Below are 26,108 nucleotides of genomic sequence, written 5' to 3' on the forward strand. Positions count from 1 at the left end.
TTTTCAAAGTTTTCGAAATTGAAAACGAGTTTTTCGGAATGAAAGTCTCGATCATGAGATTCGACACCATATAGTTTTTGTAATCTAATTCAAAGAAACGCGAAAGTTATTTCATTTTGAAAACTTGCCGAAAACGTCGAAAATTACGTTTTGTTCTTTAAACCAAAATTCGGATTTTGATCCTTTGAGATTTGGATCTTAAAACCATTCTCATTGTTCCGAAATGGGGGGTAAAACCTTAATTTCATTAAAGAACTTTTACTTAAATATTTTTAATGAAATGAAGGGTGAGAAATAGTGTATAAGGTGTGAGGAGGTCAAGCTAAGAGTCAGAACACTGTTCTGGTCAAAACTGTGTCTGTCGGTGGCAGAATCAATATGCTGTCGGTGGAACCGACAGAATACACATCGACAGGTGTCGGTGGGACCGACGGTCCTGCCGACAGAACAAAGTTTTCGGCGGCTTCTTGATTTCGTCGGTGGCAGAAGCAACATTCTGTCGGTGGGACCGACAGAATGCCTTCGGTAGGTGCTAGTGGCACCGACCCTTCCCACCTACAGCCTGAACCTCACTCGCGATTTTTTTTTTTCGATCTCTTTTTCGATTTCTTCTTCCATTCTTCGAACCATTTGACCCACCCACGATTTTGTTATCAAAATTCGATAAAGCATAAACAAAACACCTACTTCTACCATGAATTTGAAATCAAACACCAATTTCCACGATTTAAATGCAAACAATAAGTTTTGTTTCAAAACCCTAAATGCACATTGAGAAATCTAAAGCTACCAATAAGAATTGGAAGTCCCTTACTTGGTTGTGGACGCCAAGGATACAAGCTAGCACTACAAATCAGGGTTGGATGGCTCGAGAGTCGAGGTTGGGCTGACTTGGATGCCAAATAAGCAAGGGTTTGCAAGGTATCCGACAATGATGTTCTCCTTCGCTTCTACAATGAAGTATGGACCTAGCTCCTAACTCGATGAAGCCCTCGGATGGAATGTGTTGGGGTTTACTCGAGCTACCCGACTGGTTTTGATGGAGGATGGAGAAAACGAACAAGAATGAACAACCAAAGGTGGTGAAGTTGTAGCCCTCGTCGTGGCCGACAACTTTGCCTTCTTCGTCGAGGTTCAACTCGGACTCGTTCGCTCACAAACTTGACGGAAATGGGTCGAAACCCTAGGGTGGAGAAGTGGCTGTCGTTTGGGGTTTTCTTAGAGAAGAAGAGGAAAGAATGAAATAAAAGAAATCAAATTCCTTTTTTATAATAAAGCTGAGGGGCATACTTGTAATTTCCCCCTTATTTCTAGTTTCGATCGTAACTTAACTATTCGGACTCGGAAAACGACAAACGAATATACCATTTCGAATAATTTTTCAATTCGGATCTAATGGTGTCATCAAATCTTTTCGATTCTCTCTCTAACGAAATTCCACTATTTTGGGTCCCACTTAACACGAAATTCGAGGATTCTATAACTTCTCTATCCGAATTCGAATTCGAACTTGCTTACGGGCTAATGTATATATTTCGATCCTTTTGAATCTAATGGCGAAGTTGATTTGCCTCGAAATTAATCATAACAAAATCTGTGTATTTTACTCTAAGTCTCTCCTTCGATATTTTCTTCCAAATCTCACCATTTAATTTTCTCGAGATATGAGTTGAAAATCCGGGGTGTTACAGATTCGATGCCAAACTCCTTCTGAAACCCATAATCTGACCTTTTACCCATTTTTTATACTCGTGGATTAACAAATCCAATTTAGAATTATCTATAGTTCCTAGATCTAAATTAGGTGGCGACTCCTTATTCCCTAAAATTTTTCTAATTGACCAATCAGACCCCTATTCTCTATATAGTAAAAAATGATCGAGATGATTTCAATACTTAATCCATATATTGAGATTAAAGTTCAATTATTGTTTTCAACGATAAAACTATTATGTTATTAACATGGACAATGTTGAGAAATCGCTTAATAACACCCCATTTTTATTTATATAACAAATCATAATTGTCATTTATTATTTGATTGATACGCCAGGAGATTAATCAACCAAAATAAAAAATAGATCATCTTTAAGACCATTGATTATTGTATTAGTAGTTTCATTTGCAATACAACGTATGATATCCTTTTGTGTATCATGAGATATTATCTTCAGATTCTTGGGAGCATTTTTTAACACACTATTTTTTATAATTTCATTATAATTTAAAAGAAATTGTAGAAATTCAATAAAGTTTTTACGATTTCTTTAATATTCGAATTCATCGTGATCCTGAAAAATTAATCCTTAACATAAAATAAATCAGATACAATCGATTGTTGTAGTCAAACGAATTTGATACTCCTTTCTAGCATGATCAAATTATAAAGAATAAATAATTTCAATGTGTTGCTTTTGGTTAATTAAATCTTAACATTTTCTCTATATTTTGTTATGGGCCCTATTTGAACTTCCAACATAAATTTGAAATATTTCAATCTTTTTTTAATTTGTAAATCCCACAGTAATGAAAGATTTATTACCGACTTACTCCTCAAAATCAACTATCATCAAATAGCAATACAAACAAAATATAATATTTTTCACAATATTATAGTCTAACTAATTTCCAAAATCATCAAAACAAGTTAAATTGAAACGACGTGGTACCTTTCCAAACTTTCTTCATAAAAGATATATAAAATTTTCATTACTAAATTAACAATTGGGTTTCGCTTCCTATACATTTATAAAAAGAAATAATGACGGGAGTTGAAAATGAATACCTTTAAAGTTTGAAATTAATTAAATTACTTGAATAATATAAATGGAAGAGTTTTGATCATTGAATGATCAAAGCTTAGGTTATATGATAAATTGAAAGATTTCCTAAAATTATATTTAGTTAAGTAAAAAATATAAAAAGTAATTAGTAAAAAAATTAATAAAAATTATTAAAATATACGTACCAACTTTTACTTGTAGCACATCAATTAATTAAATTATTTATTTCACACTAGATAAGGAAATGTGCACACCATTTATTTAAAAGACTAATCTTAACACGCTAGTGCCCTTTTCACACTCCATGCTTATGCAATGATAGTAAATAAACATAACATATTTGGAGGGAATATTCATTAATAATTTAACAAAACTTATTTTAATTTCAAGTGTAGAACATGATATTGTAGTCTAAGTTTAGATTTTATAAATACACCAACCTCAAGATAAAAGATTCCAACATCAAAGTCGATTCATTTATGAAGTTAGTCAATATTAAAAAAAAATTAAAATGTTATTCTCTTACACAAATCATCAAACATATTTGACGCAACACAAAAATCAAAATCTAATACCACTAACAATTACAATTTTACTCATGAGATTTTGAATTAGATAGAAATAGAACTATTAAAATCAGAAAAAAAAATTTATCCTAAACTATCCAAACTTATATTAAAGTACAACTTTTTAAATTAAAAAAAAACTAAATAACAAAATAAAAATGAAAATGACTTCTATATTTCATTTAAACATGTTAACTTAATTTCAAAAATCCTAGTAGAAACCCTAGATTTTAAAAATCCCTCCATGAATGAATTTTTAATCTATTTAATCTTATATATATTTAATCCATCATTTTCAACCTAATCTTATCTCTTATGTAGAAAATAATAGATTTTTTTTTAATTTCATTATTTTTTATTTTCCTAAGAATTCTTATTCAATTTTTCTTCCCAAAATATCATATTCAAGTTCTTCAACCTTCATTCAAAATTATATTTAATCCACTCAACATATCTTTATTTCATTATTTTAAACCTAACCTGAACCCTATTCAAAAAATCAAATTTTAAGTAGAAAATCAAATCAATCCCCAAAATAAGACCTAGAGAGAGAGAGAGAGAAAAAAAAGAAAGATAGTGGGAGGGAGAGAGATTACATACCTAAAAACAACAGAGCATAGAGGAGACGTCGTCCGTTAAGAATTCTTCGAAATTCGAATTCGTCGAGTTCTTCTCGTCTTGTTAGTTGGTGGTGGTGGAGACAGAGTCGTGTAAGCCTTGTAGATCGTGAGAAGAAGTTAAGACTTGGAGAAAAAACTTAGATCAATGACGATTAGTGGTAGTAGAGATGGAATTGTCTAGGACTTGCAAATCATGATAAGAGACTTAGACCAGTGACGACTGGTGGTAGTGGAGACGGAGTCGTTTAGGACTTGTAGATCGTGAGAGGGAGTTGAATCTTAGAGAGGAGACTTAGACTAGTGATGGCTAGTAGTGGTGGAAACGGAGTTATCTAGAACTTGTAAATCGTGAGAGGGAGTTGAGTCTTGGATAAGAGACTTAGGCCAATAGAAGTGAAGGCGCGAATTACTAATAAAAAAAATTTCAAAAATTCTATGGGGGCAAACTAGTAGAAATGTTTAATTTTTTTTAAATTATTACTACCTCCCTACATTTTTCAAAAAGTCTTGTGGGGGCAATTGCCCCCACTATAAATCCGCCCATACAAACACGCCTTAAGATTTTAACTTGCTCACAGGTTGAAATACAATGTGTAATTATTTTGTTGGGAGAATATCTAAATAAGTACGGCTCATTCCATAAATACCACTTGATTTTTAAAAGAAGACGGAATTTCTCTTGCCTAGTCCATGAGACAAACAATTGACTTGTAACTAAGTTGTTGATAATATTAACATACCACGATACATTGGAATGAGAGATTTTCATAAGTTGTTTATTTAGAAAGATTTCAAAGATGGGTAAAGATTCTTCTGATGACTCGATTACTAATTTAAATAAATAATCTACGACAATATTTTCTACATCATTTTTATTTTATATCTCGAGATCAAATTCTTACAAAAGTCAAATCCAATGGATTTGACATTTTTTTAGTATCCTTTTTAATTAGAAGGTACTTCAATACAACATAGGTTATGTAAATCATGAATTTCGATCCTATTAGGTAATGACAACTTATCAACGACATATACCACTACTAGCATTTCCTTTTATATGGTAGAGTAGTAAAGTTTAAGTGTTTTACTTACATATTAATTAACATTAGAAAGTTTATCAATTTGTTGACCCAAGACAGTATCTATCGCATAATCTGATGCATCGCATATGACCTCAAATGGAACGTTTGAATTTGAAGGTTAAATGATGAGAGCCAAGGTTAACTCGGACTTGGATTGGTTTAACGTAGAGAAAGATTAATTCAAAAAGTTTAAAGGAACATCATTAGCTAATAATTCACATAAAAGGCTTCGAGATTTTTTTGAAATATTTTATGAAGCAAAAATAAAAATTGGCATAACCTAGGAATGAGCTAACTTTTTTAACAGTTCTAAGAGGTGATAATTTTTCAATTAGCCCGACTTTTTCTTTGTCCACCTCAATTCCTTTTGAAAAAATGATGTATCTTAATACAATCTCAGATATTACTATAGACATGAGATGTTTATTATTGAACCCTTAATAGTACGTTATTTGAAATCACCACTATTCTTTTTTAGAAATGGATGTGAATAGACACAAAAATTAATTTGTTAGGAAATCATTTTTCATAGCATTGTAGTGACTTTCGTTCATGAAAGGGGGTATGATTTACCTAAGATTTAGGTAAGGGGATTTGGTTAGAAAATGGGGAAGGTGTTAGGCACCTCATTCACTTCATCTAAGTTGGTTTACTTTGAAAACTTGGCCAATCTTTTGAAACTTAAGAAAATAAATAAAAATAAATGAAAGTACATGTTTAGAGGTGGTATGTGTAATATGTAAAAATATTCCCTTAGAAAAGAGCATTTATGTTAATGTGATGTTGCGAACATCATATGAAAAATGATGACCCATCTAGTCTACATTATTTTTCATGAATATGAATGTTAGTTTGAATTTTTTAAAGAGAGACTTCATGGTGGAGTTCTCTTAATGTCATAACTTGAATGCATGTATGCAAAGTTAGAAAGTTAGTATTTCAATCCCAACAAGAAGGTGACACATTTCTTCATCATTGTTAAGTATATGTGAGTGGGTGTATGATGTACAATATGATGTATGAAATACATCATAAGAAAAAGAATGGTTCAACCTCTATCCATTTAAACAAAATTGACTCAAGCATTTCATGCTCAAGGTTGACGTTCAACCTACTCGAGATGAATGAGTGTTTTTCATTATATCCTAAGGTTTTTCTTAACAACAAAAAAGAAGGATAAAAGAAAAATATGCAAATACTTAAAATGAAACTAAATCCTAACCTACTTTATTTACTGATAGTTTTGAATGAGATTGTCTTGAATGAAGAATTAAATATTGAAAGTTTTGACTAAGCGTTGAAGGTAAGAGATAAGTGATGATTTTTGGTTGGAAACTTGAAGGTAGAAAGAAGATTGATAGATGAAGGCTTGAGTTGAGTAGGGATTTTTAAAGAGTTTAAGATTGAGAGATGATGACTTGATAACATGAATTGTTCATTGGAAATAAGGTCATTTTTAAAGTTTTTGAAGAACTTTTGAAGATAAAGTGGTCTAATCCTAAAAACAAATATACAGGACATGAGGTTTGAAAACACCTTCGATCCGCGGGTGCAGATCCGTTTTTTGTATTTTAGGAGTCGCTACTTAATTTTACGGTCTAGGAACTAAAATATGACTCAAAATAGATAAAAAAAACACTGATCTACGAAAAGAATGGGTCTAGGGATCACATTACGGACTTAAAAAGGTATTAGACACCAATCCTACCTGACAAACGTTGGTCTCTACTTTTTTCAAAGATTTTACATTACAAAAAATGACTGCCTAGAAATATAAAAAATAATAAAATTTGTTAACTTCAATACTTGAGTGATTATGATGGTCGATTCCCTCAAAACTATTGGAAAGCGTTTCTCGTATAAGTCTTCTTACTTTTATCTCCGTCACTAGATCCGCTTTCGATCTCTGAGATGAGGTATTTTCCTCTTAGATCTGAATATTTTTTAACTATTCTGAGTATTTTTTAAATGAAAAAATAGGATTTGGGTGTTAGGTATAGACTTGAGGTTTCAGATTTAGGATTTTATAAAGGTTTGGGAGAGTTTTTTGGCCTATCTTTTTTAAAATTTTTCTTAACCTACAAATTTAGGTTGTGGAAGCTTAAGATTTGATTAAGTCTCTTAAAGATAAGATTAAGTTGTTTAATTAGAATTTTGAATCTTATGTAGAATGAAAAAAATTTAGTTTTTACAGAACTTCCAATGGAGGGTTCTTTATTAAATTATATTTTTAATTTTTTGGGACCCCTAATGGAGGGTTCTTTAATAAATATCATGTGGACCCCACTTAAATAAATGGGCCACCACTTAAAATTCGATTTGTGGGCTTAATTAATTGATTTGTTCAATATTTTTAATTTGATTTATTAAGATTTTACTTTATGTTAATTAATGTTTTAATTATTTGTTTCACATTTTTGAATTTTAGAGTTGAAAAATTATTGGTTTGCCCTCAAAGGGGACTTTTGCATTGAGACGCTGTTTTTCGATGTTTTAAAATATTTTGTAATCAGTTTTTTATAAGAATTTTAATGAGAGTATTGGTTTTCATCACTTATGAGTTTTTGGCATGAAATAATCGTGAACCTTGGGAAGGCGTTTTCGTAATTTTATTAAATTTTGTGAAAATTGATCAAATAATTTATTTGATTTTAATTTGTTATTTTATGTGTTTGAAATGATTTTTCTAAGCGTAATATAAGCTCTAAGGATGTTTTGATGTTAGGGGTATATTTATAATTTGATCATTTTTTAATGATTTTTCTCGTAAAGCTTCTTTTGTCCCAAGAATGATGATTGTTATGTTTTGGGTCATATTTTCCTAGCGTAGCCTGGTATCTAAAGTTTGTTTGAAATATCTCATCCAAATTTCTGAAACATATTTAGCAACAACAAAATATTGGAATATTCATCCATCTTTGGGAATCGTTGGAATCGAGTTGACGAGTTGATTTATTAGACGAGTGCAAAAATGGGGTGTCTACAAGTTTGTGATTATTTTTTGGAAAATTTTTTTCTTTATGAGGGTAAATATGGAATTTGTGAGATGATATCCTAAAAGTATGTTTGGTTTTTAATTTTTTGGTAAATAAAGGTAAGAAAACAAAAATGTTTTGGGAGGGTGAATAGGAGAGTGACATGTATAAATTTGAAGTGGTAGGTAAAAAGTAGACATTAATTCATTTGTAAATAACTCATAAAACAATAGTGGATTTACATTTTTGAAATTGACTAATAGGAGAGTTCCATGCATATACTTGAAGATTCCTACCTTTTAAGGGTAAGATTAGAAATTCACTTAACTTTAAAGATTTTTACCAAAGATCAAAGTACCTTTTTTATTTGACCTTACTTTTTGAGGAGCTCATTCTTAAATTTTCTCAAGGGGAGTTGATTCTCTACATAGATTAGAACATTGGGCATTGGAGGCTTATGAGTGACCACCATGTGTCCCCTCTAAAAAGAATGGACTTGACATTGGATTTTAGTTTTGGATTTGGGTTATGAGTTCATGGTAGTTTGTATTTAAATATTTGGACTAGGTTTGAAAATGGGCTTTGTATTAGGTTAGAAGATGGATATTGGATTGGTTAATGGAGAGTGAGTTTGGATTAGGGAGTAGGTATGAAATTGGATCGGTTCATGGGTTTGGAAGAGTGAGTTAGGGACGTGGGTATGGAATTAGATTGAATTAAGGACAATGTTTGAACATGCAAAAAATATGAGATGATGCATGTGCGCATGTATGCATGAAGAAGTGTGCCAAGTGACAATTATTATACAACATAGGCCCGTTGAAGTATTTTCGATCTTTAATCGAAATCAACTTGAGATTTTTGAAAATTCCTAATAGGTTCGTGCAAATTGGAGTGTCTACAACTGTTTCTTTTTGCAAGAGTTGCTTGCAAAGAATTGCAATAAATAGATTGAACCCCTATTTGTGTGAACCCAAAATGGTGCATTGCAAATGGTTTAAGGTGTTGAATGAGTTTTTGTAGAATGTGACTACTCAAGCACGATGTCTGATAGGGTTGGTCGTTTTTTTTTTTAAAATCCTTGGTTTTGTGGCGCGGAACTCGTTTTAAATCTTAGATAAAACTTAATGGATTTTGAAAAGTGATTGACGCTTTTGACCATACGATGCAATTTTTGAAATACTACTCCTTCAAGTTTTGCTGACTTCAACTAATCCCCTTCCCCTTCATGGTAGTTACGAGATTGTCTTGAGAGAGCTTAATGTAATGTGATTGCTCTTGATTGACCTACGATCGTTGAGTGTGTTGGCATTGTACCTCCTGTTGAGGTGAAGTCATCTTTCAATCATTTTTTCGATTATCGAGATAAGTTGAAAAAGTTTCAGGTCTCGTACAAGAGAATTAAGCGATTTGGCTTCGTTCCGAGAAAGAATTACAGGCCCAGATAACTCAATTGAAGTTAGAGATATGCCTTTAGAGTCTTTAAGGAGTGGTAAGATTGTGATGCTTAAGTCCTAGATCGCCAATTTACGATAAAGGTTTGTTTCAAGGATGCATATTGACATACTTATTAAGTACTTGGTAAGTCGTCATGCTTCGGATGTGAAGAGAATCATTATTGACTAGGCTGCTCGGATCAAAGATTTAGAGGATAAGCTTGATACCTACTATGTTTCTCGTGAAAATGTTTGGGTGCTTTCGTCTCTGTTGTTTTCTTTTGTACATTATTTTTAAGAAGAGTGAAGTCGTACTTTTAAAAAATAAATGAAATGAAAAATAGATTTTTTTACGTAGTAGCTTCAGAAATATCTACTACTTTTGAAAACTCTTGATTTTGAGTAAGTCCTAGATCCTTCATTGCATGTCAAAATAATAATTTTGATGATCTATTTTTTGGATTTTCAAATGGTTGCTTTTAGCTAATGAGTTTTGACAGACCGACATTTAATAATTTTAAATTTTGAAGATTTTGGTACTTTTGCCAAATATCGAGGATTCAAGTGTCAACTAATTCTTAATATCTTTAGAGTCATCCCCGAGGCTCTAAAATTTCTAACTTCGTAAGAATTTGCCCAAGCTATCTTTATAGTACTTGTTGGAAAATCAAGAACTTTACAATTTTTTGTCATTTACAGTTTATATTCTTGTAGGCCAAGAGTTATTGTTTTTAGTTTTGTTTTATTTTTTTTGTTATTTTTTGTTTCCATTTTTTTTCCCTTGGCCCGAGTTACAATTTTCACCAGACCCTATTTCCATATTTTTGCTTATTGACACCCTTTTCAGGTTTTCATTGTACCGGTGGTTTTAATCTTGCTATAGATTGATTCTTTACTCACAACGTCCTTACAAGTTTTCATTATGCTCTTTCAATCTATGCTCACTTTATAGATTTTCACTTTGAATTCTTTTTTTCGGTTTCTCTATGCCCTTCGTAGCTTGGTGACTCAAGTTGAGCTGCGAGATAGAATACTCTACTCTTCTAATGGCTCATTTTCTTGAGTAACAGATCTGCACTCCCCTTTTGAGTTCCTCTGACAATTCTTTATGGTGCGGTAACTCAAGTTGAACTTTGAGATCAATAACTCTACACTTCAAATCATTTTTTTTTCAAATATCCAACTTGACCTCTCCTCTTGGGTCTTTCAACAACTTTGGTGACTTAAATTCTGAATGAAGTCGTAGGATTAAATATACCTTAACATTATTTCCCATGACATACTTCCATCTTTACTAAGTTACTTTAAATCATTTCCTGATTTGAGAAGATTTTAAGTAGAAAGAAATGTATGCTTAGGTTAGAGTTGCGAAAGGATAAAGAAAAACTGAATCTGAATTTATTGAGGGATAGAACAGACATGGGACTTAGCTATTTTTGCTCAAAATGTATGATTTATGCCTCATCCCAACGTCTCACAAACTTGTTTTGAAGGGAGATTTGGGTTGAGCTTAAGATCAAATGTTCGAACTCTTGAATATATTTTTGTATTTTTAGTTGTTCACAATTTATACTCATACGGGCCATGAGTACTCTTATATATTTTTCTTTCAACTTTGGAATTTTTTATTTTATTTTGCTTGATGATGATGACTTACCCCGGTCTTTAGTTAAGAAATGAACGTGATGGCTCAAAAGGGGTTGACTAGGGTTAATTATTTAAATAATGAAAAAATAGTCTCTCTTCCTTTCAAGGTTTGACTTTAGGCGTAGTATATCGTAACAGTTTCAGCGTTGATTGATTGTGGAATTTTTTTTTTTCCGTATCTAATAATTTCATCACTTCATTCCTAACTACATCTCTTATGATTGCGTTTAATCATCTCTGATGTTCTAAGGAAGATTTAATGAAATGTTCTAAGTGTATGTGATGCATAATCACATAAGGACTTATATACTTAATGTCAGCTATGGTCCAACCAATAGCTTCAAGATGCTCTCTCAATATTTTAACAACTTTTGCTCTTGAATTTGACTGAATAAGGATGCAATAATCACAAGTAAAGTTTGAATTTTGCCAAGAAATATGTTTTTCAAAATCTATGGAAGTAACTTGAGTTCTAATTTGGGAGGTTCGATTTGGAAAATAATAATAGTGGAAGTACAAATGAAAAGAATTTCGACTTTAGCATGCCAACGCGTAGAGTCTAAGAATGGAATAGATTCTAACATTGCGTTAACTTTTCTCACAGACTCATGTAATTTGAAATCAAGACCAAAATTGGCCAAACATTTTTCTAAAGGATCAATGTACATTAGATCCTTTCAAAATCTTGATCAACCTATTGACTAGACTCAACGTGATATTGGTGGTTTTCAAGACTCATAAATCTAGTTGTATATAAATCGAATAAGGCAAAAGGTTCACATTTGCCCGTAAGTCTAAAGATATTTTTTTAACCACTTGATTTTCAATGTGAATGAAAATTGTGGGACATCCAGAATCTTTAAATTTTAGTGCAACCATTTGTTGGATAAGCGATGAAACTTGGACTGTCATGATGATTTCTTGAAAAAATAATATTTTCCTCTTAATAATGGTCAAATCCTTAAGAAATTTGGCATAAGAAGGGATTTTTTTTAATGACATCTAAGAATAGAATGTTGATATACACATTTTTTGAAAGCTTTCAGGATAATATCAAATTACTTACTCTTCTTATTGTCTCTAAGATGATGAGGAAGCGGTGCTCGCAGAATTGACAGAACTATTGAAAGATTTTCCAAATCTTTCTCATTTCCTTTAGGAGAATCTACGATATCTTTTACTTGAATTTTGTCCTTCTCCGAAGCATTTTGTTTCTTGTCAATAAGTTGAACCTTGTTGTTCACCTTCTTTCCTGATTCTGTGGATACCCCATTTTTGCACTTGCCTGATTAATCAACTCGTCAACCTGATTGCGACGGTTCCCAATGATGGATGAGTATTACAATGTTTTTATTTGTTATTAGATATGTTTCAGAAATTTAGATGAGGTGTCTCAAACTAACAAAACTATAGAAACCACATTACGCTAGAAAAATATAACCCTAAAAATATATAAATCATCATTTTACAGACAAAAAGAAGATTTATGATAGAAATCACTAAAAAAAATGATCAAATTATCAAAATACCCCTAACATCAAAACATCTTTAGAGCTCCCTTACGCTTAGGAAAATCCATTTGAACACATAAAACAATCAAATGAAATTAAATAAATCATTTTATCAATTTTTGTAAAATTTGACAAAATTACGAAAATATCCCTCATAAGGGTTGATAATCATTTCATGCCAAAAAATTTCATAAGTAACACAAACAGATAATCTCATCGAATTCCTTATTAAAAATTGATTTCAAAACATCTCAGAACATTGAAAAATGACTTAAAATGCAAAAGTTCTCTTCAGGGACAAAATGATAATTTTTCAATTTTAAAAATTTTAAAATTTGAAATTAATAAATAAAACATTAATTAACTTAAAGTGAAATTTTAATAAAATTAATTTTAAAATCTGAACCAAGAAAATTAATCAATCAAGTCTTGAGGCAAAATTGTTGATGGTTGCTCACTTATTTAAGTGGACCTCCTTTGATATTTATTAAAAGACCATTCCATCTGAGGGTCCAAATAGTTAAAGATATAATTAAGGGGTTTTGCACAAAACTTAAAAATATATTCTTTCATTGTATGTAAGATTAAAAAACCTAATTTAAATACTAAGTCAATCTCATAAGACTTAAGTCAAAATCCTAATATAAATAAACCTAGTCAATCAAATAAGACTTAAGTCAAAACCCTAATCAACTTATCTAAAATGAGACCTAGTCAAACCTTAATTCTTTCAAAACAAATCTATAAATAAGAGCCTCCATAACCTAATCTCGAAGGTCAAAATAAACCCTAGAAAAAGTAGGTAAAAAGTCTTTCTAGCCTTTTCTAAACCCTAATTTTAAAGCCCTAACTCCCTACCTATCATCCAAATCCCAGCTTTTACTCAAAAAATACCCCAAAATCCATCAAAAAAATCAGGAAACACTCAGATCTAGAAAGAAAATACTTCATTTTGGAGATAAGAAGCGGATCCCGTGATGGAAACAAAGTAAGGAATTTCATACGATGAGTTTCTCTGCCAACTCTGAGGGAATAAATCGTTGCGATCATCTAGATATACTTTTTTATTTTTTATTATTATTTATTTTATTTATTTAAGGTCTTTTAATAATGTAATCTTTTTTTGAGAATTAGTAAAGACCGACGTTTGCCGGACGGGATTGGTGCCTAACACTGGACCATAGTCTCTTTTTATTTGTAGATTAGTTGCTTTCATCTATTTAGAGTCAATATTCGGTTCCTAGACCGTAATTATTAGGTGGCGACTCCCAAACCTCAAAAATCAAAAGCAGATCCGCACACCCTGCGGATCGAGGGCGCTTTCAATCTCAGGATGTGGTTAGCTTGAACAGAGTCTTGTGAAACTCCTGAATGACTTCCTACCTCATATGTATTGTACTTTTGGAATCATACTCTAGGGTTATTAGGAACATTTTAATTGGGAAATTGATTGATAATTTTTGAATAGTGATGTATTCGATCCGATAATATTTGATTGGATTCGAAGATGATAATAATAATATAAAATAAGGTATTTTAGAAATAGCCCCTATTAGATTTACTTCTTTACAAAATGTAAGATTAAGTTTACCCTTTGACCAAAAGTCAACATTATGTGTCCTAGATGAGTTAAGCGGTGATTTTTTTCCCCAAAATGCTCTTCAAATACTTAAAGGCCCGGATCCATTGAGTCACGAAGGAAAAAGTAAAATAAAAAATCAATGTTTCACCGTTAAATCATTAATGAAAAGCACCTTTGACTCATGGTCAAGAGGGGTAAATCTAATTTTGCATTTTCCAATCGGTAAATTTAATAGCAGAAATTTAACATGGGGGTGTTTCTAAAATACCCTATAAAATAAGAGAGCTGCTGTTGGCCCACTACCTCCACATGCAATTCGTTGGTGAATTACATGGGAAATGGTAGCAAAACAATAATGTGGGAATAGTAACGGGGTTTGTTTTCTTCGTCTTAAAACCTTCAAAAACCCTTCGTCTTCTGCCAACTCAACTCTCAACCCAACTCAACTAATCCTTCGTCTCTCTCTCTCTCTCAGATTAGGAGGTATCAACCAGCTCGCCTGAGACGGTGGATTTCCGGCGTTCTTCCCCGAAGATTGTACAGGTAGGTAGGTAACCTCTCTCTCTCTCTCTCTCCTCTAATTTAAAACTTTCATTGTTGCTACTTTTCTAAAAACCCTATCTTGCTTTGTGGTCTGTAGCTTGGAATTAATAGACTATCAAGCTTGAAGATTACTAAATCGATGGTTTTCAATCTTCCCCTAACACTTTTTAGAAATTTTTAACCATAAATTTCATGATTCTGTTTCAGAGATGACTGATTTTGAAGAACAACAATTTGAAAACTTGAAATAGATAGAATATGAAGTCTAAAGATGACTTATTTTTAAGATTTTTATTTTTTTGAAGATGACTGATTTTAGGGGCAAAATCTAGGATTTTTGTCTACGGGATTGAAGACTTGAGTTCAAGGTGAATGCAGTATTCGATTGTGTATCCTATAAGATAATCAGATTCGAATTTGAATATTGTTTGAGAATATCCGTTGGATTTGATTTGAATTCGGATATCAGTTTTTTTTTTTTTTTTTTTGGGATTCAGATATAGCTATATTCGAACAAGTATATATATATACCTTGACAGCCCTAGTTTCGACATGATCGAACAAAAGAGAAGGGCTATTTTGCTCTATCATTTTTGTTCTAGGAATCATTGGAACTGACGTAGCGGAAGCGTGTGAATCAATAGATTTGATAAGAATCATATTTTGGGATTGGATTGGTACCCACCTAGTTCGATTTGATTTGGACAATTTGATCCAACTCGGACGAGGCAAACTATCCCAAACCGGTTCAAACCTATTTCGACATAAATTGAAAAATGCGTGTATAAAGTTAAAAAAATCATCTTTTTATTTTTTATTTATTTTTAAATAATATGGATTAATAGATTCCACAATCACAAAATCTCATTTTCTGTTAATCTTGGTTGTTTAAACACCAAAAAAAACCCCAAACCAAATCAAACTGGACTACTCAGCCCAATTTTCAAAAAACTAGCTGAGTTTTTGAAAAAATCGGATGAATCGACACAGTTTTCGGATGAGTCAATGTGGCACACTATGTAGCCTCCAACACATTAGTAAGTGTGTTTTCTTGTAGTTTATTTTGTTTCCTCAACACTATTGACTTGTTTACAATAATTAATTGGCTTCTTATTTTAACATAGTATTGGTTCGTTACTATTAATCTATGGATTGTTATTCGTTTCTTGTTTAGTGTAGCCGAAGTTATGAGTTCTTAGCATTGATTGGTAGGTTTAATTTATTACCTGGATGGTGAGAGTTGATGGAGTCAATATTTTAAAATGTACAATTTTTTGACAGGGTGGGGGATAATGATGGTTGACAGAGTCAATAGCTTAACATTTGCTACTTTTTGACATTGGTAATATGGGAAGTTGTTTGTATAAAAAATGGGTAAGCTTTTCTAATTGAATGTACTTTTAGATGTTAATGTTCACTAATTGTCAGTCTTTTTAGGGCTTTGTGCAAGCGCCAAGCCCACATGTTCTGTACTTCCATGGACCAAAACTTTACTCAGTTTCCTGTTCATTTTTTTTTTTTTTCATTTACCTTTTTAAGGTGTAATCAAATTATTGGAAATGGAGAATGGGTTTATCTAGGGACTCTCGTTAGATTTCCCTCCCGCTCTTCGTGAAAACAGTAATGGACTAGCTAGATTTGGTAGTCTAGAATGTGTATGATTATAATGTATATTATTGTGTATTCTTACAATAAAAATATCATTGACTTTGGTGAGAGTGGTAGAATCCTTGGATCAAATGGTTGGAAAATGTTGGCTCATAACATGTTTGAGTTTCCTATGAATAGGTAAACAATTCCATCATTTTTTTTTAGGATAAGTATGAAGAACGTTTCATTAAAAGGGAAGTCGAGGTGACCAACCAAAGATGACTAGGCACATCAAGCACAAACAAGAAACAATGAAGAGAGAAAAACCTTGCAATACCCATCTACCCCAACTCTAATGATATGAGATACTGCATTACCCAATCGCAGTCCCCAACTAGTCCTTGAAAAATATCCTCCCCCTTTCCACCTTAAATTCCTTGAAAATTTTACATCGAAAGAAATAAACCCAAGATAGGAATAATGATTTCTTGAAGCAAGTGCTCTCTATCCTTGTAGACACCGGTGTTCCTTTCCTTCAAGATGACCTAACAGATAGAAAACAGGGCTAGGCTTCACAAAGATTTCTTGAATGCAAAGAACACATTGAAATATGTTTGTGGAAGATGCAACTTGCAATTGGGCTGCATGTGATTTTTTTACAAGTTATTATATTTTATATGTTTTAGTAGTATTTATTTCTTCGATAACTTTTCACCTTTTGTCATTTCAGTATATAAGAATTGGAACACAATGTGTGCACAAAGCACACAATTTTACCACACAACAAACGTTTCTACCACACCGAAGTTCACTCAGCAGGTTAGTTTTCAATTTCCTTTCATTTGTAATGTGTAGCTGGTTAGATGCTCGCCATACTTTATTCTGGTACAAGTTTGGTTTGAATGATGTTTTGTTCTTTAATGATGATGCGCATGATCTTGCATCATTACTAATATATAGGAAAATGAGTTCTTAATCAAGTTTAAAGCTGGGAAATGTCCTTTTAAGCGGGCAAGTTTTTTTGGAATCATGATCCTTTTGGAAAAGTAAGTTAAAATTCTTTTGGACATTGGCATAGGAGGTCGGAACTTTAACTTGCAAAATTAGAACCATCAGTACGAAATAGGTCACATTCCCAAAATAGATATTAAAGATGGACATGTGCGGAACTTGCGCTCATAAATGTTTAGTGAGGCTCCATTGGAATTATAAATAAAATATGCTAACATTTCTGGGAAATTTCCCAAGTTAAGTGAGGGTGAAACAAAAAGATTAATGAATTTGAATTTGGATATCAAATGTTAATTTTCAATTTCCTTTCATTTGTAATGAGTAGTGGGTTAGGTACTCAGAATACTTCACTCTAGTTAATTTTCATTTGAATGATGCTTTGTTCCATATCAACAGTGGGTATAATCTTGTATCATAACCATATTGAAATAAATGGTTCTTAAAATGAGTTCAAAGAACTGTACTTTTGAAGGGGATAAGTTTGTTGGAATCATATCTATACTCTTTTTTTTCTCGACAGGTTTAAGTGTAAAGGTAGGGTTTTTATCTGAGGTCTGGTATTTCCACACACGGACATCAATACCTCATTTTGGAAGGGTCTGTTTGATTACATGAAAATTTGTTTTTCATTTATTTTGAAATCTATTGGAAATTGGGCATGGGAAATTAGAAATAATTTCCAGTGTTTGATTGCATTTAAGTGGAAAAAACTGAAAAAGGGGAGGGGCGAGAGAGATTTTGCAGGAGCAGGGGCTGGGGAAGGGAGGAGGAAGAGAGAGAGAGGAGGGTGTTTTTTTTGTTTTTTTGTTTTAACAGGAAGAAGAAAGAGGAAGAAGAGAGAGATCAGGGCATGGTAAATGAAGTTGGATTTCATTTTGCCATGGGCTGTGGTGGAAAAATGAAATCCACCAGTGAGTGGATTTTTAGATGGGGTTGGAAAATCATTTTTCCAGGGAAAATGCACAATCTAACAATGGAAAATGCATTTTCCATGCCTAATCAAACATATCTTATGTCTCTTTAGACCTTTCAAATTGCAATTAAAACATTGTCAAATGAACCTAATTTGATCCAATAAGTGGACCATAATATCCTATCTGAGGTAACACCTAGAACATTCTTTAATGAAAAGTCAAAAGTTACCTTCATATATTTAATTCATTCTTGTTTGCTCTAATGGCTTTTGCTTAAACCAAGAACCATAAAGGTAAGCTTCTGTTAGCATTGCCTCTTTTTGTTTAATTTGTTTTTTTGAATCATGTAATCTTCCTTCCTCCAAATATAATGAGTGAATTCTCATCCTTGCTCTCAGGTTGGGGTCTCAATGTGATTCATTTGTTAGTATCTTGAGAAATCAAATTAATGGACAATATTACCCCACTTTACAAGGTACATTCTGTTTTCCACATTAAACTTATATATATTCTCTGTGAGATTTACATTTTAGGATTATTCTTTGCAAACTATCTTGTAAAAGAAGACATGACAACTATTCTTTCATGATTGATTGTATTTCTAGGGTTGATTGCTCAAAAACCATAATAACAAGACTAATTCTTGAAGAAATATTACCAAAAAAGTGAAATCATTGTCACGCTTTCGAAGTGGGACCTGGAACAAAATCGATGAGAGTTGAATGGATCCGGATTCCAAATGAAATCAATTTGGTTGTATTGTGGGGAAGTGTTCCAATAATTTTATAATAGATGCATGTGCACTCTAACTTCCTCTTATCCTTTAGTTGTAGCCAGTAATTTATTTCTTTGGAAAGGCTCAAGTGGTTGTTTAGGATTTTTGACAATGCAAACAAAGATTTAGAGAGCTGCTATTGGCACCCCAAATTTTATTTATTACACCCAAATTTCTTAAATTATTCATCACACCCCAATTAAAGATTAAAACACACCATTCAAACATCACAAAAGTTTGGCTCAAATTATTATCTCAACATTACAAAACATTATAATGTTGTTAGAAAGAAGCTTTGAGGAACAAGAGGTAGTTGATGTGCTTGTTACACTTAGCGGAGACAAAGCCCCAAGTCCAGATGGTTTCATTATGGCGTTTTATAAACGTTGTTGGGGGACCCTGAAGGATGATTTCATGAGCATGTTGAAGGATTTCGAGGAGAGAAAGTACTTGGACTACAACCTAAATAGCTTTTTCACAACCTTGATCCCAAAAAAGCCGGGAGTAGAGAATATTGTAGATTTCAGACCTATTAGTCTTGTGGGCTTGACGTACAAAATTATAGTTAAGGTTCTAGCAAATCGTTTTAAAGGGGTAATCGAGTGTTCAATATGGTCGGAGCAAGGGGCCTTTGTTTGTGGGAGACATATTTTAGATGGGATTCTAATAGCTAACGAATGCATTGATTCAAGGAAGAGATTAGGAAAGCTGAGTTTGATTTGCAAAATTGATATGCACAAAATTTATGACCACGTGAATTGGGAGGTTTTGAGGTACCTGATGCAAATGATGGGGCTCGAGACCACTTGGATTGATTGGGTGATGAAATGTGACTTCTGCTTCCTTATTGATTCTGATCAATGGTAGCCCGATTGGTTTTTTCAAAAGTTCTAGGTTCTTGAGACAGGGGATCCCCTATCTCAGTTGTTATTCATTTTAGTGGTAGAGGTCTTGGGGTGTTTTTTCAATAGGGCGTCAAGTTTGGATTGGATTTCTGATTTTTTAGTGGGGAAGGAAGTCCCAAACATTTCGTTCCTGCAATTTATTGATGGTACCCTAGTGTTTCTGAATGTGTCAGATGATCAAGCGAGATACTTGAGGGGGGGGGGGGGTACTTTGTTGTTTTGAAGTGGTGTCAAGTTTGAGGATAAACTTTAGGAAGAGTAAGTTGTTCGGTCTGGGGGGTGATGTGGGAGTCGATAGGTGGGTTGCGATGTTTGGTTGCTAAAGGGAGTCTCTTCCTACCACCTATTTGGGCTTGCCTCCAGGTGCGAGGTATAGAAGTAAAGCAATTTGGGTCTCAGTGATTGAGTGCATGGAAATGAGACTCAGCTCTTAGAAAGCTAGTGGTAAACTCACTTTGATAAAGAGCTCCTTAGCCAGCATACCAGTTTACCATTTGTCATTGTTCTCACTTCCAAAAAGGTTGAAGTGAGATTAGAAAGATTGATTAGACTTCTCCTGACATAATAAGAGTGGTGGCAAAAGATTCATCTTATGAAGTGGAAGGTGGTTTGCACGCCAAAAAAGGATGGGTGGTTGGGTATTAGAGGGTTCATAGTGGCTAATAATTCCCTTTTGGGTAAGTGGTTGTGGAGGTTTGGTAATGAGAACTTTTAGGGCCTGTTCATTTGAGTTTCAGAAGTCGGCTTTTTCTGCTTTTTTTACTTTTAAACTAAAAAAGCCAAATGAACGATGTACGTTTAAGTTTTTTTTTTGACTCCCATGGATTTCAAATGAAGCCCAAAACAACTCTTAATGGAAGTCGTCCAAGAGGGGTTTCTTTAAATGGGCTTTGCCTGAAGCCAAAAACGTAAAACGGCTCAAGTGTAGTTACCAAAATATCATTCATCTTTAATTAAATTTTCAACCAAACTTAAACCTTAAAAAACAAAAGGAGATTACCAAAATACCCTTCATCTTTAATCAAATTTCTAACAAAACTTAACCTTTAAAAAAAGAGAATTACCAAAATACCCTTCATCTTTAATCAAATTTTCAATCAAATTTAACCTTAAAAAATAAAAAAAAATTACAAACATACCCTTCATCTTTAATCAAATTTCCAATCAAACATAACCTTAAAAAACAAAAGGAGATTACCAAAATACCCTTCATCTTTAATCAAATTTTTAACCAAACTTAACCTTAAAAAACAAAAGGGAATTATCAAAATACCCTTCATGTTTACCAAAATACCCTTCATCTTTAATCAAATTTCCAATCAAACTTAACCTTAAAAAACAAAATGAGATTGTCAAAATACCCTTCATCTTTACAAAAATACCTTTTATCTTTAATCAAATTTCCAATCAAACTTAACCTTAAAAACAGAAAGGGATTACCAAAATATCCTCCATTCTCCAAAAGGGGATTACTACCCTTCATCTTTACTACCAAGACTAAAAGCAATTCATCGTTACTACTTTATTATCAAAGCACTCTTCATCTTTATGCGGATATTAGATTGTGTATTATGTAGGTATTTTCTTTATAAGGAAAATTTCATATGTCTATTTTTAAAAAGAGATGTTGAAATTTCGATAGAATTATAAAATTTATAATTTATTTAAATTGAAAATAATTATTTTTATAATTTTTTTATATAAATTTATTATATATATATGGTGTAATTATATATTTATTAAGGTATTCTGGTCATTTTTGGTGCATTCTAGGTGCATTATCAACATTAAGGGCATTCTGATCATTTTATTGGAATCCAGCAATAAAAAGCTGTCAAACGAATATTAATTTTTAGCTTATGTGCTTCTGTAACGAACAAACTTCTATTGAATGTAGTTTTTTAGGCTCTGGGCTTCTGTTTCTTCAGAAGACGACTTCTGGAGCTGGAGTTGGCTTCTGTAAAGAACAGAAGCTTGTGGAGGGGAGTCAATAAGGCTAAGTATGAAGAGAAGCCGAATGGGTGGGAAAGCAAGGAGGTAAACTCGTCATATGGGTGCAATGTTTGGAGAGGTATCATGAGTGTCTTAACGGACTTCAAGAGGTGGGTGCGGTATAGAGTTGGCAAGGGTGGCATGGTTAGATTCTGGGAGGACCAGTCCACATGGTTCTTTCCCCGTCTCTTCAATCTTTTGTCTAAGAAAAATTTTCCATGGGCAGAATTTCGGAACCTTGAAGGAAATGAGCTTGCATGGGATTTGGGATTTAGGAGAGGTTTTAATGATTGGGAAATCCAGGACCTTGCTGATTTATGGATCAATCTTGACAGGGCTCACTGGAATGTCATAGTGGACCCATTCTAAAAAAGCAAAATTCACTATTAATTAATTCGCCTAGGCACTCACAGAGCTTAACAATCATCCTAATGAATTCCCTTTAGCTATTATTTGGGGTTCAAAAGCCCCTTTTAAGTTTGTTTTTTCATTTGGCTAGCCACTTTGAATAAATTACCCATGCTTGATCTTCTTATCTCTCGTGGTTTTGTGACGCCTAATTATTGTGCTCTTTGTCTAGCCTGTGAGGTGTCCCCGCCCTTTGGAGTCATTTCTTTGGTTCTTCCGAATATTACCTTTTTTTTTTTTTTAAGAGTTGAGATTTATCTTATTTCTCGAGGAGATTGAATATTTTGTGGAAGTTTCTTCCTTTTGCCATTTGTTGGGAATTTTGGTTGGAAAGGAATGGGAGAATTTTTAGAGGGGTGACCTCAAACTTTCATGAGATTACCCTGAACATTTTGGGGATTTTAGTTTTTTGGTGTAGGTTATACCTTGACTTTAAGGGGGTTTTCTATGAAGACTTTGTCTTCAAGTGGGAAGCTTTGATAGATTGTTAGGAGCTTTTTGGGTAGGTCACCTCGACCACCTTGTAAGTCTCTATTGTATTCTTTCCCCTCATTAATGAATTTATACTTATTAAAAAATAAAAAATAAAAAATAAAAACCGAGAGAGCTTCTATTGGCACCCCAACTTTTACTTATTCTCAATCATTTACTTATTTTCTTTGTTTTTAATTGGGGTGTAATAAGTATAAGTTGGGGGGTGCTAATAGCAGCTCTCAAGATTTAATGCTGGTAACATCCATGATCTTTCCATATACTAATCATGCTTGACATGCAACAAAGATTCATTCTTAGTAATATCTATATTCAGATCTTGTATTTATGTGGTTCCTCTTGGCTTTAAATTATACCCTATCTGGCTATTATTTTATATTAGATTAATTAATATTTTGGGTTTCCTTGAATGCTCCAGCATCACGATCATATGCCCGTGATGGACGTACATATTATGATCTCTTTGGCAATAGAAAACCGGGCGATAAGGACTTCAGAAAAGCCTGGAAGAAGGAAATGGATGAAGAAGATATCGGTTTATGGACCGCAAGTGATGAAGATGAAACTGATGGTAAAAAAGGTCCCAGCCATCTAGAAGAAGAGATTAGAAAAGTTAAACAAAAGGCAAAGGAACATTCAGATCTTATTGATGGTGATGATAGTGATGACTTAAGAAGTGTATGGTCCGAAAGTGACGAGGAGAAGACATTGTGGACAGGTAGTGAATGTGATGATGACAATGATATTCCTACTGAACCATATCCGAACGAACGTAGCGATGAGTATCTCGACAAATTGTTTGAGTTTGAGGAGACACCGAAATATCGAACAATATCTGAGCTATTGAAAGCCGAGAAGGAACCACCAGAGTTATCTCCTGGAAAACAAGCTCGAAAACTTGCTGTTGAGAATGCCTTGAAAAAATTGAAGAAAGGGCCAGATGGGCGTTATACGAATGTGTGGGAGGTGATGTCTGATATAGATATTTTGATAGGAGCTTTTGAGAATATTGTTTCGGGGCCAGAGTATACGGAGCTAAGACAAGGAGGGCCGAAGAAGTTAAACATGCAATTCTTCAAGGATATACAAGCCCGAATGAGAGATCCGAACTACAAGTTCTCACCGGATTTAAAATTGAAGCCAAAGAGCAAACTTGTCTCTAGAAAGAAATGGCAGAAAGCCCAGTCTCGACGGAGGAAAGCACAAAAACGTTGAAAGAGTAATTCTTTGCCAATTTTCTCCATCAAAACTAATTAATTGGATTCATTTTTCGGTTGTTGAATTTGTGTCATATTGGTATCTGAAGCCCCATGTACAATGTTTCTTAGTTGATGCAACAACTGATAAAAAATATGTTAATATGAGACAATGTAAATATGCATGACTAACAACTACAACAACTACCACAAAGCCTTATCCCAAAGATTTGGGGTCGGCTAAACGAATACTATATCTTCATTTCTATATGGCCTGATCCAAGTCTTTTATCATTGAAAGTGAGTTAATTTTTTTTTTTTTTTTGATGGGTCTGTCGCCTTCTTTATTTGTTGTGGCCCATCGGTATTTGAACCAATTTGTGGAAGTTTCTTTGGTTCGTCCCTATGAGAGTAGTTGTCACCTCTTTGAATGCTAGATCCAAACACTGATTCAATTCATTTCACGTGCTTTTCAGGATTTAGTTTTGTGGGATGTGAATGTAGTCTCAGTGATATCCAAGTCTACTATCATCGAAAGTGAGTTTTATATACGTTTTCACTATCTCCATCCACGTTCTTTTAGGTCTTCCCCTTGTTCTATTGGACCATCAACTTGTATATTTCTTCCAATTAGGATTGTAATGTAATTGGCCTTTGTTGAACTGTCTTAACTATTCAGTATTATTATTTGATGAATTTCATTGTTGTCTTTTTCATTCTTCTCTACATTTTCTAAGTTATCGTTTAATGGATACATTTTGAAGGATTTGGGGTGAGTTAGGTGAACCACTAGCTTTGTTGAAATTTTTTCCTTCTTTTATTAGATGATATTGTTTCTCTTGTTACTCAAATTGTATCATTCCAATAATTATGTGGCAACGTTGATATGTAATCGTGATTAATTCACAATGGTTCTTGCCTTTTTCCCTCTCATTTTGTTTCTCCATCATAGAAGATGAATATTCTAGAAGAGCTGGACTTTGAACTAATGAAACTGAAAATACCTATTAAGGGTGAGAAAAGGTGACCTTACCTATAATACTTTAGCTAACCTTGTCAATGTTGATGTAGATGTTCAGTAAATTTTTCCCAAGTTTTTACCCTCTGTGCCCATATATAAGCATTAAACTTGCATTGAAAGAAATATTCAGATTGAAGGTTGTGAAAGTGTGAGAGGAAGACCCAAAAGAATGTGGAAGGAGATAGTGATAGAAGATTTAGCCAAACAATCAATCACTACTTTCATCTCATGCAATTCTAGCCAAACAATCAATTACTACTTTCATCTCATGCAATTCGACGATCTTGAATAGCAATCAACATTGTCTTAACTTTGTTCCCCATGGTACTGAAATTATTATAGTCCAATCTATTATTTTAAGCCATCCAACTGCAGAGAAACCTCGTTCTGAAACTAATTAATATAGTAGAATTTTTTTTTATAGGTAAAGATAATTTCATTCAAAGAAGCGGAGGTCGAGAAGACCAATTGAAAGAAAGAACAAACAATACTTTCAAAAGGCGAGACAAGCCGTCAAAAAGGACAAAAAAGGAAGAAAACAATTTATAATCAAATTACCCCATGTCTACATTGCACACCTTATCTCAATTAACAAGGAAATCTTCAATGAAAAAACTCCTAATTGCCTTAACAATGCTAAGATCTCCAAAAAAACCTTTGGCTTTTTTCTTGCTTTTATTATTGAACACACGGTTATTCCTCTCCTTCCAAATCGACTAACAAACTGCGAATGGAATTAAATCCCAAAGTTTCGGTTTTCTTTTGATGAAAAACTTTCCCCATGCCAACCAAACTCCCCATCAAGACCTCCACCGAGTTTGGCAAACAACCCACCGCTACAAAGAGATTGAGAAAATGGTTCCGTGCCATAAAAACATATTTGCAATGCAAAATCAAGTGGCTTGTCTCATCATTGGATACACAAAGACAACAACAATTAGTTAAATAAAACCCTTTCTTTCTCAATAAGTCGATGGTCGGAAGTCTTCCAAGCACCACAATCTACAAGAACATCGATACTTTTGAAGGAATGGAAGTAGATGTAGGACATCTACATGA

General features: G+C 33.2%; 1 protein-coding gene across 4 annotated transcripts; it reads left to right on the top strand.

The window, feature by feature from the left end:
- The first annotated feature begins 14,595 nt into the window (after positions 1-14,595).
- Positions 14,596-24,782, top strand: LOC147394029 (glutamyl-tRNA (Gln) amidotransferase subunit C). Of its 4 annotated transcripts, none has more exons than XM_086454035.1 (6): positions 14,596-14,745; positions 16,027-16,119; positions 17,066-17,154; positions 18,659-18,735; positions 23,251-24,051; positions 24,505-24,782. In XM_086454035.1, the coding sequence occupies exons 2-5, from the start codon at positions 16,093-16,095 to the stop codon at positions 24,045-24,047; spliced, it is 990 nt and encodes a 329-aa protein (XP_086310161.1). In that variant the 5' UTR covers positions 14,596-14,745; positions 16,027-16,092; the 3' UTR covers positions 24,048-24,051; positions 24,505-24,782. The 4 variants fall into 4 exon arrangements, with proteins under 4 accessions (XP_086310161.1, XP_086310162.1, XP_086310164.1 ...); XM_086454036.1 differs by having other exon boundaries at positions 14,614-14,749; XM_086454039.1 differs by lacking the exon at positions 16,027-16,119 and having other exon boundaries at positions 14,724-14,745.
- The last annotated feature ends 1,326 nt before the right edge of the window (positions 24,783-26,108 follow it).

The sequence above is a fragment of the Akebia trifoliata genome, chromosome 9, assembly GCF_017979445.1.
Source record: "Akebia trifoliata isolate Shusen 1 chromosome 9, ASM1797944v1, whole genome shotgun sequence".
Lineage (NCBI taxonomy): Eukaryota > Viridiplantae > Streptophyta > Magnoliopsida > Ranunculales > Lardizabalaceae > Akebia > Akebia trifoliata.

What these genes read in the sequence shown, in the direction of transcription:
- LOC147394029 (XM_086454035.1), top strand. Translation starts at nt 16,093, where the DNA reads ATGGGAAGTTGTTTGTATAAAAAATGG. An exon ending in GTTGTTTGTATAAAAAATGG is followed by an intron (nt 16,120 to 17,065) that starts GTAAGCTTTTCT and finishes TTGTCATTTCAG; the next exon opens with TATATAAGAATTGGAACACA. An exon ending in ATATTACCCCACTTTACAAG is followed by an intron (nt 18,736 to 23,250) that starts GTACATTCTGTT and finishes TGAATGCTCCAG; the next exon opens with CATCACGATCATATGCCCGT.